This window comes from Psammomys obesus, unplaced genomic scaffold (assembly GCF_907164565.1).
Source record: "Psammomys obesus unplaced genomic scaffold, mPsaObe1.curated_primary_1811, whole genome shotgun sequence".
In the NCBI taxonomy this organism is placed as follows: domain Eukaryota; kingdom Metazoa; phylum Chordata; class Mammalia; order Rodentia; family Muridae; genus Psammomys; species Psammomys obesus.
Genome location: NW_026596095.1, coordinates 22,302,706 through 22,314,921, shown reverse-complemented (window position 1 = coordinate 22,314,921; position 12,216 = coordinate 22,302,706). Strand labels below are relative to the sequence as shown.

General features: G+C 39.8%; 1 protein-coding gene across 1 annotated transcript; it reads left to right on the top strand.

Annotated features, from left to right (window-relative positions):
- The first annotated feature begins 7,441 nt into the window (after positions 1–7,441).
- LOC129691894 (histone H3.1-like) lies at positions 7,442–8,282 on the top strand. Its single transcript, XM_055628075.1, has 2 exons — positions 7,442–7,532; positions 7,867–8,282. Exons 1-2 carry the CDS (start codon positions 7,442–7,444, stop codon positions 8,280–8,282), a joined length of 507 nt encoding a protein of 168 aa, XP_055484050.1.
- The last annotated feature ends 3,934 nt before the right edge of the window (positions 8,283–12,216 follow it).

Here is a 12,216-nt window from a genome sequence, read left to right as displayed (position 1 = left end):
TGTGTGTGTGTGTGTGTGTGTGTGTGTGTGTGTGTGTGTGTGTGTGTATTATGGGTGTGCTCCACCACACCCAGCTTCCTAAATAGTTTTGAACCTTTGCTTTTCTGTGTATGATATATGTAATATATACATTTGAGTTTCTTCTTCTATAATTCCTATTGGTGTGTGTATTGGTGTGTGTATACAAGGTCAGAGGTCAACCTTAGGTGTCTTTTATCAAGGACCATTTACCCTGATTTTTGCGACAGGTGCTCCTGTCTTTGGGCTCATCACATAGATCAGGATGAGCAAACCCCACGATACACCTGTCTTCATCTCGCCTGGCTTTAAAAGGTACATCCTGGGGGGACTGAACTGGTGTCTCCTTGTTGGCATGGCAAATGTTTTACCAACTGAGCAATCTATTTATTTTTTAAAGAATGATTTCAAACATCATTTCCCAAGGTGTTCAATTGTTTATCTTCTGAGTAATAAAGCCCATATTTTGTTATTTTTTTTATGACTTAAAGCAATGGATGTCTTCTGTGCTTTGCAGCGAGATCTTTGAAAGTAGGACTCTCATTTTCCTTAAGTCACAATTTATATAATTTTCAAAATGCTTAATGTGTATCTTGAAGCATCACTTGACAGTAATGATCTTGGCCTCAGGATCTTGATGCCATAACAAGAAACAGAGCAAGTGTAAATGAGATCTATTCTTGACTCTCCTTCTCCACTGAAGTTGTTTCTATACAGACAAAAGTGGCCCAAAATATCCATGAAGTCACTTCCTGAAAATGGATATATTGGAAGTGGCTCTAATATATAAAACTCCAGAAGATTGTGGTATGTGTGAAAGCCAGTCTTCACTGTGTGCTTGACTGGATTGAGAAAGGCTTAGGAGACTAGTGGGGTAATCCCCATGGATCTATGATGTCATTTTCAGATATGGTTAGATCATGAGGACCGTGACCTAAGAAATTGTTTAATCCATTCATGGAACCAGCATCTGAATACAATATTGGGACATAGTGACACCACGGAAGACGAGGTAGGAATGGAGGAAGAATGTAATTTGGGGTGTGTTCCTGTAGTATATGTCTTTCTTGGCCCCTTTTAGTCACTGCTTCTGTCATTCCTGTCTGACATGAGGTGAAGAAACTCTACCACAGGTTCCCACGGCCATGATGGTCTACTTCATTATGGGCCGGAATTCATGGGTACAAGGATACGGACTGACGTTTCCAAAACTGTAAGCTAAAATTCACACCTCACCTTAAATTGAAGCTTCCGCCAGGCATTTTGGTAAGATCACTGCTAAAGTAATTAGCAAAAGCGGGTAATATGAAATCTCTGAGGTGCATTTATGACAGTATTGAGAGTCATATAGTTTTGTATTTAGGAACCATGTGAAGGTTTTTTAAAAATGTGTAATAGGTAGAAAAAAATCGACAATCAGGAGATGTACTTTCCATAGTCCATGGTGGATGAGAATGATTATGATGTTTTCCTTTGTGTGTGTGTGTGTGTGTGTGTGTGTGTGTGTGTGTATGTGTGTATGAATGTGTGTGTATGTATGTGTTTCAATTTATTTAATTTTACATCTATAAATGTACAAACCCTAGTATATGACTATATATTAAATCTTTATAGTGAAATAATTACATTTGTTGACTTCTGAGGCCTGCTCAGCAGTGACACTTCCAGGTTTCATTTCATTGTTACTTTTATTTCTCTAAGCATATGTGTTTTGTTGATGATTACTAATATTTACATTGATTAGAATTTTAGTTAAGCAGCAGTTGTTCCTAAACCAGCTGTATACCCAAATCACCACACAGAGACTAGGATTTATTTAATTAACTTAGAGCACAATGCTGGGCAATAGTTACTCCATCCTAAACCTCCAAGCCCTCATAGCTTCCTTTCATTCAGACTTTCCACATTATACTTGTTTTTTAGTCATATCTTAGGTCCACTCAACTTCTCCTGATGTTTCCCTGGTCCTCTCTTCTAGGATCCCCCACACACAATTATTTCTCCTCCTGTCCAGACCAGGGTGTCCCACCCTATTCTCTCCACTGCTCAGCACTGGCTGATTGTCAGAGAACAAAGGGTAGCATGTTTACACAAACTTGAGACAGATGATGCTTAGAAATAAGGCACTTTTTGGATTGAAACCAGATAGTGGGGTAGAGGAATCATCATCTGAATGAACAAGGGTAACTGTATACATTCCACAAGAACATTATGCCAACAGTGTTTGGTTAGGAGTTTGACAGTTGCTTTCTCAACATTTCACAATGTATTTGTGAAAACGATGTAAATTTGCTTGGTGTACACAATAATGATACAGATTTATTTGGGAACCTGTAAAGCAGCAAAAAATGAAGTCTTGGAGTTAATTGTCTGGTTCTTTGTCGTTGTTTATTTACAATTTTCGGCTTCTCAGCAGGTTTGTAATTTGGCTTTTTTCCATTCTTTCTAAGCTGCCTGACTTCTTGTGAGAAACTATGGGAGTGCTAACTGAAATTGCAAGGCAATCTCAAAGAACCTCTAAAAAAATAAATAATTTTTATGCTCCCACTGATGTCTATTTTTCTTTATATAAGAGATAAAGATCTATTAGGAACTCAGTGCTATACAGATATTTATGACTCTGTTACCATAAAGTTAAGTCGTCATGTCACAACACTAGGAGGCTTGAAAGTCACTTTCCCTGAGGGGTAGAAGATGATGAGGGGGAAGCTTGAAGTAGAGGGGTAGGCATGGGTGTGATGGGGAGGGCACACCTCAAACAGCGCCAAAGTCGATACAAACTAAGTCAGTAGAGAAGTTGATACCGCTGCTTCCTCATGCACACCTCCCCACTTTGCTTCCACAAGCTGGAGTGGTCGGCTGGACAGCTCTCTGTCTAGAAGAGAATGAAAGCAGAAAGTGAGCAATTCTCAGATTGGTTAATGTGTGGAGCTGTCCCTGGACCCTGTCTTGCCTCTGTGACGACAGCAGGGGTAGGTAGGACTCATTTAAAGTGAGCTGGAATAGCTTCTGTCTGGGCTACATTCTCTTCCCACCCATCTTCGGCTTTCATCAGCCTTGGTTGTGTAAACTAGCCTGATGTTGGTCCCAGAGCTGGCCACCATTACTTAGTGGTTTATGTCAACAGATGGCAAAAAATGCCCATCACATGGTATGACAGTCTGTGAACGCTGAGCAGTCGTCTCCCGTGGCAGATGACACGGAAGAGGTCTACAGACAGGAGAGAACGAAAAGGGAAACAGAACTGCGGCTGTGCGGATCAGGTGTGTGACCAGGCTGTTAAGGCTGAGGCAGTTCATGGAACTAATGACCCCTCTAGAGAAGGTAGCTCCAGATGGGTCAGAGCAGCTTTCCCCTTATTCCAGTCTTTCCCAGAATCAAGTTGTCCGAAACAGTTATTATATTTTTATTTTCCTCCAAGGTTACATCAGTACACTAATAGAGACCATGAAATATCTAATTATACTTTTACCAGACTTATTTCTTAAGCTGTTCTCCTCAAAATAAGGGTTTGGGCAAATACGTTGAACAAGTCAAGATGCATTTTATCAGCCACATAAAGCCCAGTTGAGAAACAGGAACTATATAGTTGGCAATGTATCTTTGAAAGAAAAGATAAAATATTTTGCTCAGCTGGGTTCGCTGGTGCAGGCCTGCATTTTCAGCTGCTTATGGGGTGGAGCAGGCAGACCACATGTTACTATGTAACAAATGTGAGGCTAGCCTGGGCTACTTGGTAATACCCTTTAATGAAGAAACAAAGTTGGCAGGAGGAGAGGTGGGAGAGAAAGTGTGAACATGATGAAAATAAATTTTATGACATTCTCCAAAAGTTAACAAAATGTTAATGAAATAATAATAATATAAAAATAAGAAAAATAAAAGTTAAAAAGAGGCTGAGGACGTAGGACTCTTGCCTAAGATGAGCGAAGCTCCATGTTCATGAAGTTTAATCTCCACTAGAATGTTTTTTTTTTTTTTTTTTTTACATTTAGTAGTATCCTGGATTAAGAGATTTGGTTTATATTTTCATTGCCTGTAGGCCTGTGTTCTCTCCTTAAATACACACATGTGCAAGTACGCAGGCATGCACATACACACACACACTGAAAACTTGGACTGTGTAGTAGTTTTTTTTTTTTTTTACTTTGTTTTTCTGCTAAACAGCATGTTTAAATTGTTTTAAAATCCTTGTTCTATTTGCTTATCATTTCTCCCAAGACGTCATGTTCTAGGAGATGTCTTTAACTAGTAGGTAGCAAAATTTAAGTAATCTTTTATAAGTTTTTGATTTTATGTCTCACATCTGCAAAAGTAACTTTTGTTCTTCTGTTTCAATTGTTGTCTGGCATGCCTACTGCCCCGTCTGCTAACTTAGCCTCCATACAAGTTAATCTAGGCCTACAATGTTTTCAGCCTCTGAGATTTACTGCTGAATAATCTCACCCTTTTTAGCTCTTTCTGAACTCTTGCTGGCTGGCAAAAACTGCCTCTGAATTCCATGAACAAAACTGCCTCGAATTCAACTCCATGGCACTGCCTCCCAAATCCTACTCAGCTGAACTGCCTGAAGAGCACTGACTAGAATTCAGAGTTGTGCATGCCTCTGTCTCCCAGGTGCTGGGATTAAAGGCGTGCACCACCACACCTGGTCATAAATTTTTCTTTACTTGAAACTTGTTCTATGCTGGGCTGGCCTTGAATTCAGAGATCTGCTCGCCTCTGACACCTGGGATTAAAGGTGTGTTTGTATTCTAGCCAGATCACACAGACCTAGAAGGTTTTTTGGATGTGATCTCTTGCCAGAGCAGCCATGTTTTGAGTTAAAATTCCTCTACACACATCTATTCTCTTTTGCTTTTGAATCATTATTTATATCACAGATCAATAAAGTTAAATTTTGTCATATAGTAACAAACATAGTTTCCTTGTTGTATAAGGAATATTAGTTGACAATAGCCAATCCTAGAACAGTATAAATAGCCAACAAAATGGAATTTTTAAAAGATGATCTATTTATTTATTTTTAAATTTTATGTTCATTGACATTCTGCCTGCTTGTATGTGTGAGGCTGTTGGGTCCCCTGGATCTGGAGGTACAGATAGTTGTGAGCTGTACTATGTGGTTGCTGGGAATTGAACCTAGGTCCTTTGGAAGAACAGCCAGTGCTCTTAACCACTGAGCCATCTCTTCATCCCAACAAACCAGAATTTAAAGCAAAAGTATTAATTGGCAGATAAAGGTGCAGTCTATGGTCCTAAAAGAAGTAGTAAAAATTATTTAACAATTATTAATTTGTATGTGCTGGAAAATATACTAAAATATAGAAAATAAACACTAATAGAATTTTAAATGAGACAGACCAATTCTGTGAAAATTTTACTAATGCTGTGAAAAACTTAAACCCTACCTAGATGTCCCTCAAACAAAGAATGGATAAAGTAACTGTGGTATATTTAGATAATGGAATACTACTCAGCCATTAAAAACAAGGAAGTCATGAAATTTGCAGGCAAATGGAGAGAACTAGAAAAGATCATCTGGAGTGAGGCAACACAGACCCAAAAAGACACACATGGTGTATACTCACTTATAATCGGATTTTAGTCTGCTTTCTCTGATGGGACTCCCCTACCAGGCTGCAGGGGAGGAAGATGAACTCAGTCCTCATGTGAATAGATGAGCTGGGGTGTCTGGGAAGGGGCCTCCCCTATTCTGAGGATAGGAGAGAGGGAATGTGGGAGGGTGGGCCTGGGAAGAGAAGAGGGAGGGGCCTATGACCGAGATGTAAATTGAATTAATTACTAAAAATATTTTTATCAAAGAGCAGTAATGGAGTCCATGTCAGAAAAAGTCCCTGCTTCCCAGACTAGGGAACCCACATGAAAACTGAGCTGCCTATCGGCTACATCTGAGCAGGGGGCCTAGGTCCTCTCCTTGCACGGTTCTTGGTTGGTGCATCAGTCTCTGCAGCCGCTCCAGGGCCCTGGTTTGTTGACTTTGTTGGTCTCCTTGTAGAGCTCCTGTCCCCTCCAGGTCTTTGTATCCTCCCATTCTTTCATCGGTCTTGCCAGGCCACAGAGGAAGAGGATGCAGGCAGTCTTGATACTTGATAGGCTAGGGTTAGATGGCAGGGGAGGAGGGCTTCCTCTTTCTGTAGAGCTATTTTCCAGGGGGTGGGGGAGACAAAAATTTGCCAAATATTCACAAGAAGGAAAGAGTTCAATGAAGTATCGTACATCCACACAACGAAGTGTCGTCTTTCTGAAGAAAGCATTGACGTGCACATCCATCTACTGGTTTGAAATATTCTCTGGGTATTGAGTAGAATAATAGAGGGGTAAATTGTATATATTATGGTTTCTTTTTATTTGAAGGACTACTTTTTGTTGCTATTAAGAGAAACCAAGGGGCACCCAAATCTAAGAGGAAAAGGCTTAGTTAATGGCAGGGCTTCTCAATAGCTGAGACTGGGTCTTTGTTATAGCGGAGTGCGTGGGAGAATGGATGGTCGCATCTCAGCTATACAGGATGACCTCCCTGTAAAGCTGGCATCTGCTGTGAAAGCCAGCCAGGGTCAAATGTCCCCTAGAGGGCACAATTGTCTTCCTTTGACTATTCCTGCAGGTAGTGGACAAAGGAAATGAACGAAATTTCTACATGTTATCTTTGTTATTTTTCTGTGGACTGACTTGAAAATTTGTAAACATTTAACATATTGTATAATAAATTACCCTCCAGCAAAGTTTCTAAAAAAAAAAAATCACAGCAAAACTAATTAAATGATTTCACCACACACGGAACTGGTGTTCCAAATGGCCTTAAAAGTAAGTTAACTGTACATTTTTAGTGAAAATGCCCTAAGCAGGAAAGTAACAAAAGCGCCTTCTTTCATTTATCAGTATTATTTTAAAAACAATACTGACATTATTGGAGGAAATAAAAACAATCGGTAATTATGCTGCTGTTGTTAGGAATCCGTTGTTTTTATATGAGAGAGATATAAATGCGTGCCTGTGGGTGCGGGTGCTGGAAAAAGCCAGAGGAGAGCGCCGGAGTTGCGGGTGGCTGTGAGCTGTGTGGCATGCTATGCTGGGAACCGGAGTCGGGTCTTGCGTGAGAGCCACATCTAGGGCTACCCAGAGACACCCTATCTCAAAAAACACAGTTTCCAAGGAAAAAGAGGAGGGAGATGTAAACACTGAAAGCGAACCCGTTCAAAGAGTGTAACAACAAAACTGTTGGTTTGAATAGTGGCTAAATATGTGATAATATTAATGTTCGTTAGATCTTAGAGACTTTTTTTCCTTCTAACAAGAAAGGTATCCTTTCACACATCTCCTGCTGAAGTATGGGTGAGTGAAACGGGATGACTTGGGGTGCCGCTCCCATTGAGAGAAGCGCTCTCTAAGGCCTGCCGAAATGGTTTGGGATTCGCGGCTGATATCTGAGCGGTGCAGGCAAGCTTTTCCAGGGGGTAACACATTCACCGGACTGCCTGGAGAAGAGGGAAGTAAGTTTGCTTAATGAGTCGTTCTGCCTTCCCTTATCATCTGCTAGCATCCATTGCTTACCTCCGGCAGTGAAATGGATGGTCCTTGTCTATTACTTCCCCCAAACAGGAAACGAGTCTTTTTTTCTAGACATTTTTAGGTTTCCCTACAATTTCCTCACATTCTATGCTTAAGCTTCTCTTGACCTGCTTTAAGGCCTTATATAATTCCTGAGATGTTTGTGTTTAAAAACTTAAAGCTAGGTGTTTGCAGCTGTGGACGCACCGCTGTCTGATGCCTGCACCGCCTCTCGCTTGCCTAGCTCCAGCCGAAGGAGAAGGGGTAAGTAAGCAGGTGCTCTAACCGTGGCTTCTGCAAAGCAGACGGCCCGCAAAGCCACCCGAGGGAAAGCACCCAGGAAACAACCGGCTACAAAAGCCGTTCATAAGAGTGCGCCCTCCACTGGAGGGGTGAAGACACCTCCTCCTCCCAGGCCAGGCACTGCGGCACTCCGTGAGATCAGACACTATCAGAAGGCCACTGAACCGACTCGCAAGCTCCGCTCCCAGCGTCCGGTGCAAGAAACTGCTCAGAACTTCAAAACAGATCTGTGCTTCCAGAGTGCAGCTTTTGCTTTGCAGGAGGCATGTGAGGCCTACCTGGATGGCCTTCTTGAAGATACCAGCCTGTGTGCTATCCGTGCCAAACGCGTAACTATTGTGCCAAAAGATATCCAGCTAGCACACCGCATACGTGGAGAATGTGCTTAAGAGTCCACTAAGAGGGGAAACATTTCATTCTCAAAAAAAAAAAAAAAAAAAAAAAAGTTTTTTCGTCTTCTTCCTGTTCTCAGTAGTTCTGAATGTTAGATATTTTTTTCGATGGGGTCAAAAGTTGCCTAAGTATATGATTGTGAGTGGAGAAATAGGGGACAGAAATCAGGTATTGGCAGTTTTTCCATTTTCATTTGTGTGTGACTTTTTAATATAAATACAAGATGTAAAGCATTAATGCAATTAATGAAATACGTTCAGCGAACGTATTTCAACAGTTCAACTTTATAACAATTATAAATAAACCTGCTAAAGTTTTCTGGGCAATGCCAGCATTTGGATTTAAAAAACAAATAAGTCAATTTCCCATTGACGGCAATTAAATGGTGTTTATGGCATTTTTATCATACGGTAGATTCCATCCATTCACTGTACTTTTCTGAGTTGTGTTACATGCAAGCACGTGGTTTTAATGTTGTCTGTCTTCTGTGCTGCTTCTGTAGGCTTGCTGTTAAAACACATTGAACTATAAAAAATTAAAAGCTATTACGTTTCATCTATTCTCAGCACATGTTGAATTTGCAGCTTGGCTACATTTGGCTATAACACCCAGTATTTCTTGTACTATTATTTGTTTTTATCATGAAATGACTTCCTACTTTAATTTTAACATGTTTATACTGTGAAGTAGTTTAAAAACAGCAGGCTAAAACTATATTTAAACGTCTTTAATTTTATGTATGAAGATATTATCAAGGAAGGGAAGATATGACCCTCCCCCAAACAAAAACTAGAAAAAGGACACAGACCAATAAATTGAGTTGAGGCACGATTGTTTCTTTGAAACAGTTCCTCAGATAAGTGAAATCCGGTCACCGTTGTTTTGCCTCTATTCTGAATTGTCACCCATCTTAAGACACCTGTCTTTAGAAATGACATCGCTCTCTTCCTCTATTCTTTACCTTCTCGATGCTCTCCAGCAAACTATCACACTGGGGTTCATGAGCTGGTAAAGTCCTATTCATTCATGGAGCTATACATCTGCTGTTGAGTTTTCATTCGCAGAATTATGAACTTTGACAGAAGCAGGAGGAACACCATCTGTGGCCCAGGCCTTCTGTCCTCCCTGCGAGGGCTTCAAGGTCGCTCGAGTTAAGTTCCACTGTGTGCTGTCATTTCTCCTGTTGAATCAGGAGCGGGGAGCCCGTATCCAGTATGTGTTATACGATTGTCTGGCTCACTTCAGAGCTATTTTTGCTTCATGAGTGTTGAAAAAATTCTCCCCATCAACTCATTGATCTCTAACAGGAATTGTTTAGGTTGCTGCCCCAAATGGAGTTGAATGTGAAAGATGTGGCGGTGTTTGCCCTATGTACTGCTGTATGGAGGGGGTGTATTTTAGTGGAATGAACACCAAAATCAGGGACGTTCATCCCTAGAATTTACCAATAGAGCGATTTGAGAGCTTGTCATTAGCAGCCAGTGAGACAGCCTGCAGCTAAAGGCACTTACCATGTGCAAGGTAGTTGGCCTTTCCTTGTCCCCTGGGACCCACGTAGAAGTAGAAGGACAGAACCAACTCTACAAAGTTGTCCTCTGAGCTCTATACATGTCACTGATGTGCATGAATGCTCACTCCCATCACACATGAACACACAATAATATAATCATATTATATTATACCAATAGTATAATAATAAGAAGAAAGAACTTGTCATTAAACTTCTCCAGTGCAACAAGGTAGAAATGATAAAGCCTGGTATTTTCATTAATATTAAATAAAATGCTATATATCAAAGTATGCATACTTGGCAAATGTTTTATTTGCAGATGTGTTAGCATTACTGTATACATTATTGTATGTATGTAATATTGCAGCTATGTTATTATTGCAATCGACATATCAGCTCTTGAATTAATGGTTATTTTGAAAGTCTTGATATACTTCTCTTGTTTTTTATCTGTATAACATCAGGCACTCCCACTGTTAAAGAGTTTATATTCTTGGCCATTCTTCCACCTGAGAGACAGGGCATTGAAAAAAAATATTTTACAAACTTTGTTTTTAATTTTGTTGTATAATTTCCTGATTGGTTCTTCATTTGTAAATTTGGGGTGATAATGCTAAGCTCACAAAGTTGTCACAATGGTTAAAGAGAGGAGGTGATTAAGCAATCTGGATTTCTTGGGTTAAGAGTATTTCCTGAATATGTGTATATGGCTATGTCGTGGATAGCCCTTTTGATTTTCGCTATTTCTTTGATCACATTTTTCTTCCACCACATAAGTATCCTTTTATGTTCTCTGTCTTCTGACAAGGTCTTTCTTGTATATCTCTGTATACCTCAGACTTCTGTATGTGGGCACCATACCTGGACAGTGTTCTTTACAGGTGATCCTAGGCTGTGCCAACTTCCCCAAGTCAGAAACTTTTGACACATTGCTGTATTTTACACAGAAATAAATCTAGCTGGATTACCTTCCATAAGCTCTGAAAGGTTGGGCCTCTCCATTTGGAGTCCATCACTACTTTAGTTTAGCCTCTTGCCTCTTTGTACCTGAATTATTCCAATAGCCTTCTAGGTCTTCGGTCTACAGAATTCTCTGTCTTCCACATGATTCTCTTCATTAGTGCTGGTTGCTGTGTCTTGGGATGCTCAGTGGGAATGGCGTTAGCAAGTGAACAACCTTACTTCAAGGGTGCAAAAGTTCACCTTATGTTCCCGCATTATGAAAAAGAAGAAATTAAGAAAGAATCCAGTGAGGCTTGTTTTTATAAACTGTTTTCTCATTTTTTTAGAAGCCAGAGAGTCTGCTAAATTTTGCTAGGTGCCTTTTCTGTACCTGTGGAGATAGTTGCACAGTTCCCCCCCCCCCCCCATCCTTTGAGGTAATAATGGACTTTGCAATGTTGCACTGTCTTTGCACTCCTATAATTAAACCACCCTGGTCTTCGTGTCGTTTCCTTTGTGTGTACTAGTAGATGCTATCTGTCCATATGTGAACATATGTGTTCACACTGGTAATCACAAGTGAGATGAATTTGCCGCTTTTTTTCCCTTTCCATGTAAAGTTTCTGAATTTAGGTCTCAATATTTTTCCTGCATCTTGAAATTGAATTAGTCTATTTTCCCTTTATATATACCCTGAGAAATTTAAATAACACTGGAATTTTGTGATTGATAGAGGTTAGTTGAAATCTAGCCCTCCCGTATCCAAATATTTGAGTTTTGTGCTCTTTATTAAGTAGTTACCTTACCATTTTATTTTATTTCTGGGATGAATGCTAGTCTTTTTTTTTTTTTTTTTTTTTTTTTTTGCATTTTTTCTTTTGGCATAGTAAGATCACTAGAATAATTTTCATTTCACAAATTTTGAAATTTATTGTTTACAGTTGTGTGACATAGTCTTTTAAGATTTAACATTTTTAATTAAGGTTGGGAGGTGGCTCAGTGGTTAAAGCACTTGCTAGGCAAACGTGAGAATGTGAGTTTGGATCATTCTCTGCCACACAAAGCTGACAGAGTAGTTGGTGCCTGTAATGTTCTTGTGATGAGACGGGAAACAAGGAAAGAAGAACCCACAGAAGACTATAGGCCAGGTAGTCTGGAATAAACAGTGGCCAACAACAGAGAACCTGTCTCAAACAAGGTAGAAAACACTGACAGACACTCAGGATGATCCTAGGACCAAACACCATACTGGCATGTATACCTCTGCTCTCATACGAAAACATGCACACATACATGTGATACACTTACCGATGTGGTTATTTGACCATTTTAACTGCTTATTTTGTGTTTATGCCATTCTTTATTGATTAAGTTATTACCTAGCATTAACAACATTTCTATTCAAGAGCCAACATTTTATTTATATATTGGTTCTGCTATTTTTCTTTTTTCTATTTTTTTTGTGTTTTTTTTTTTTT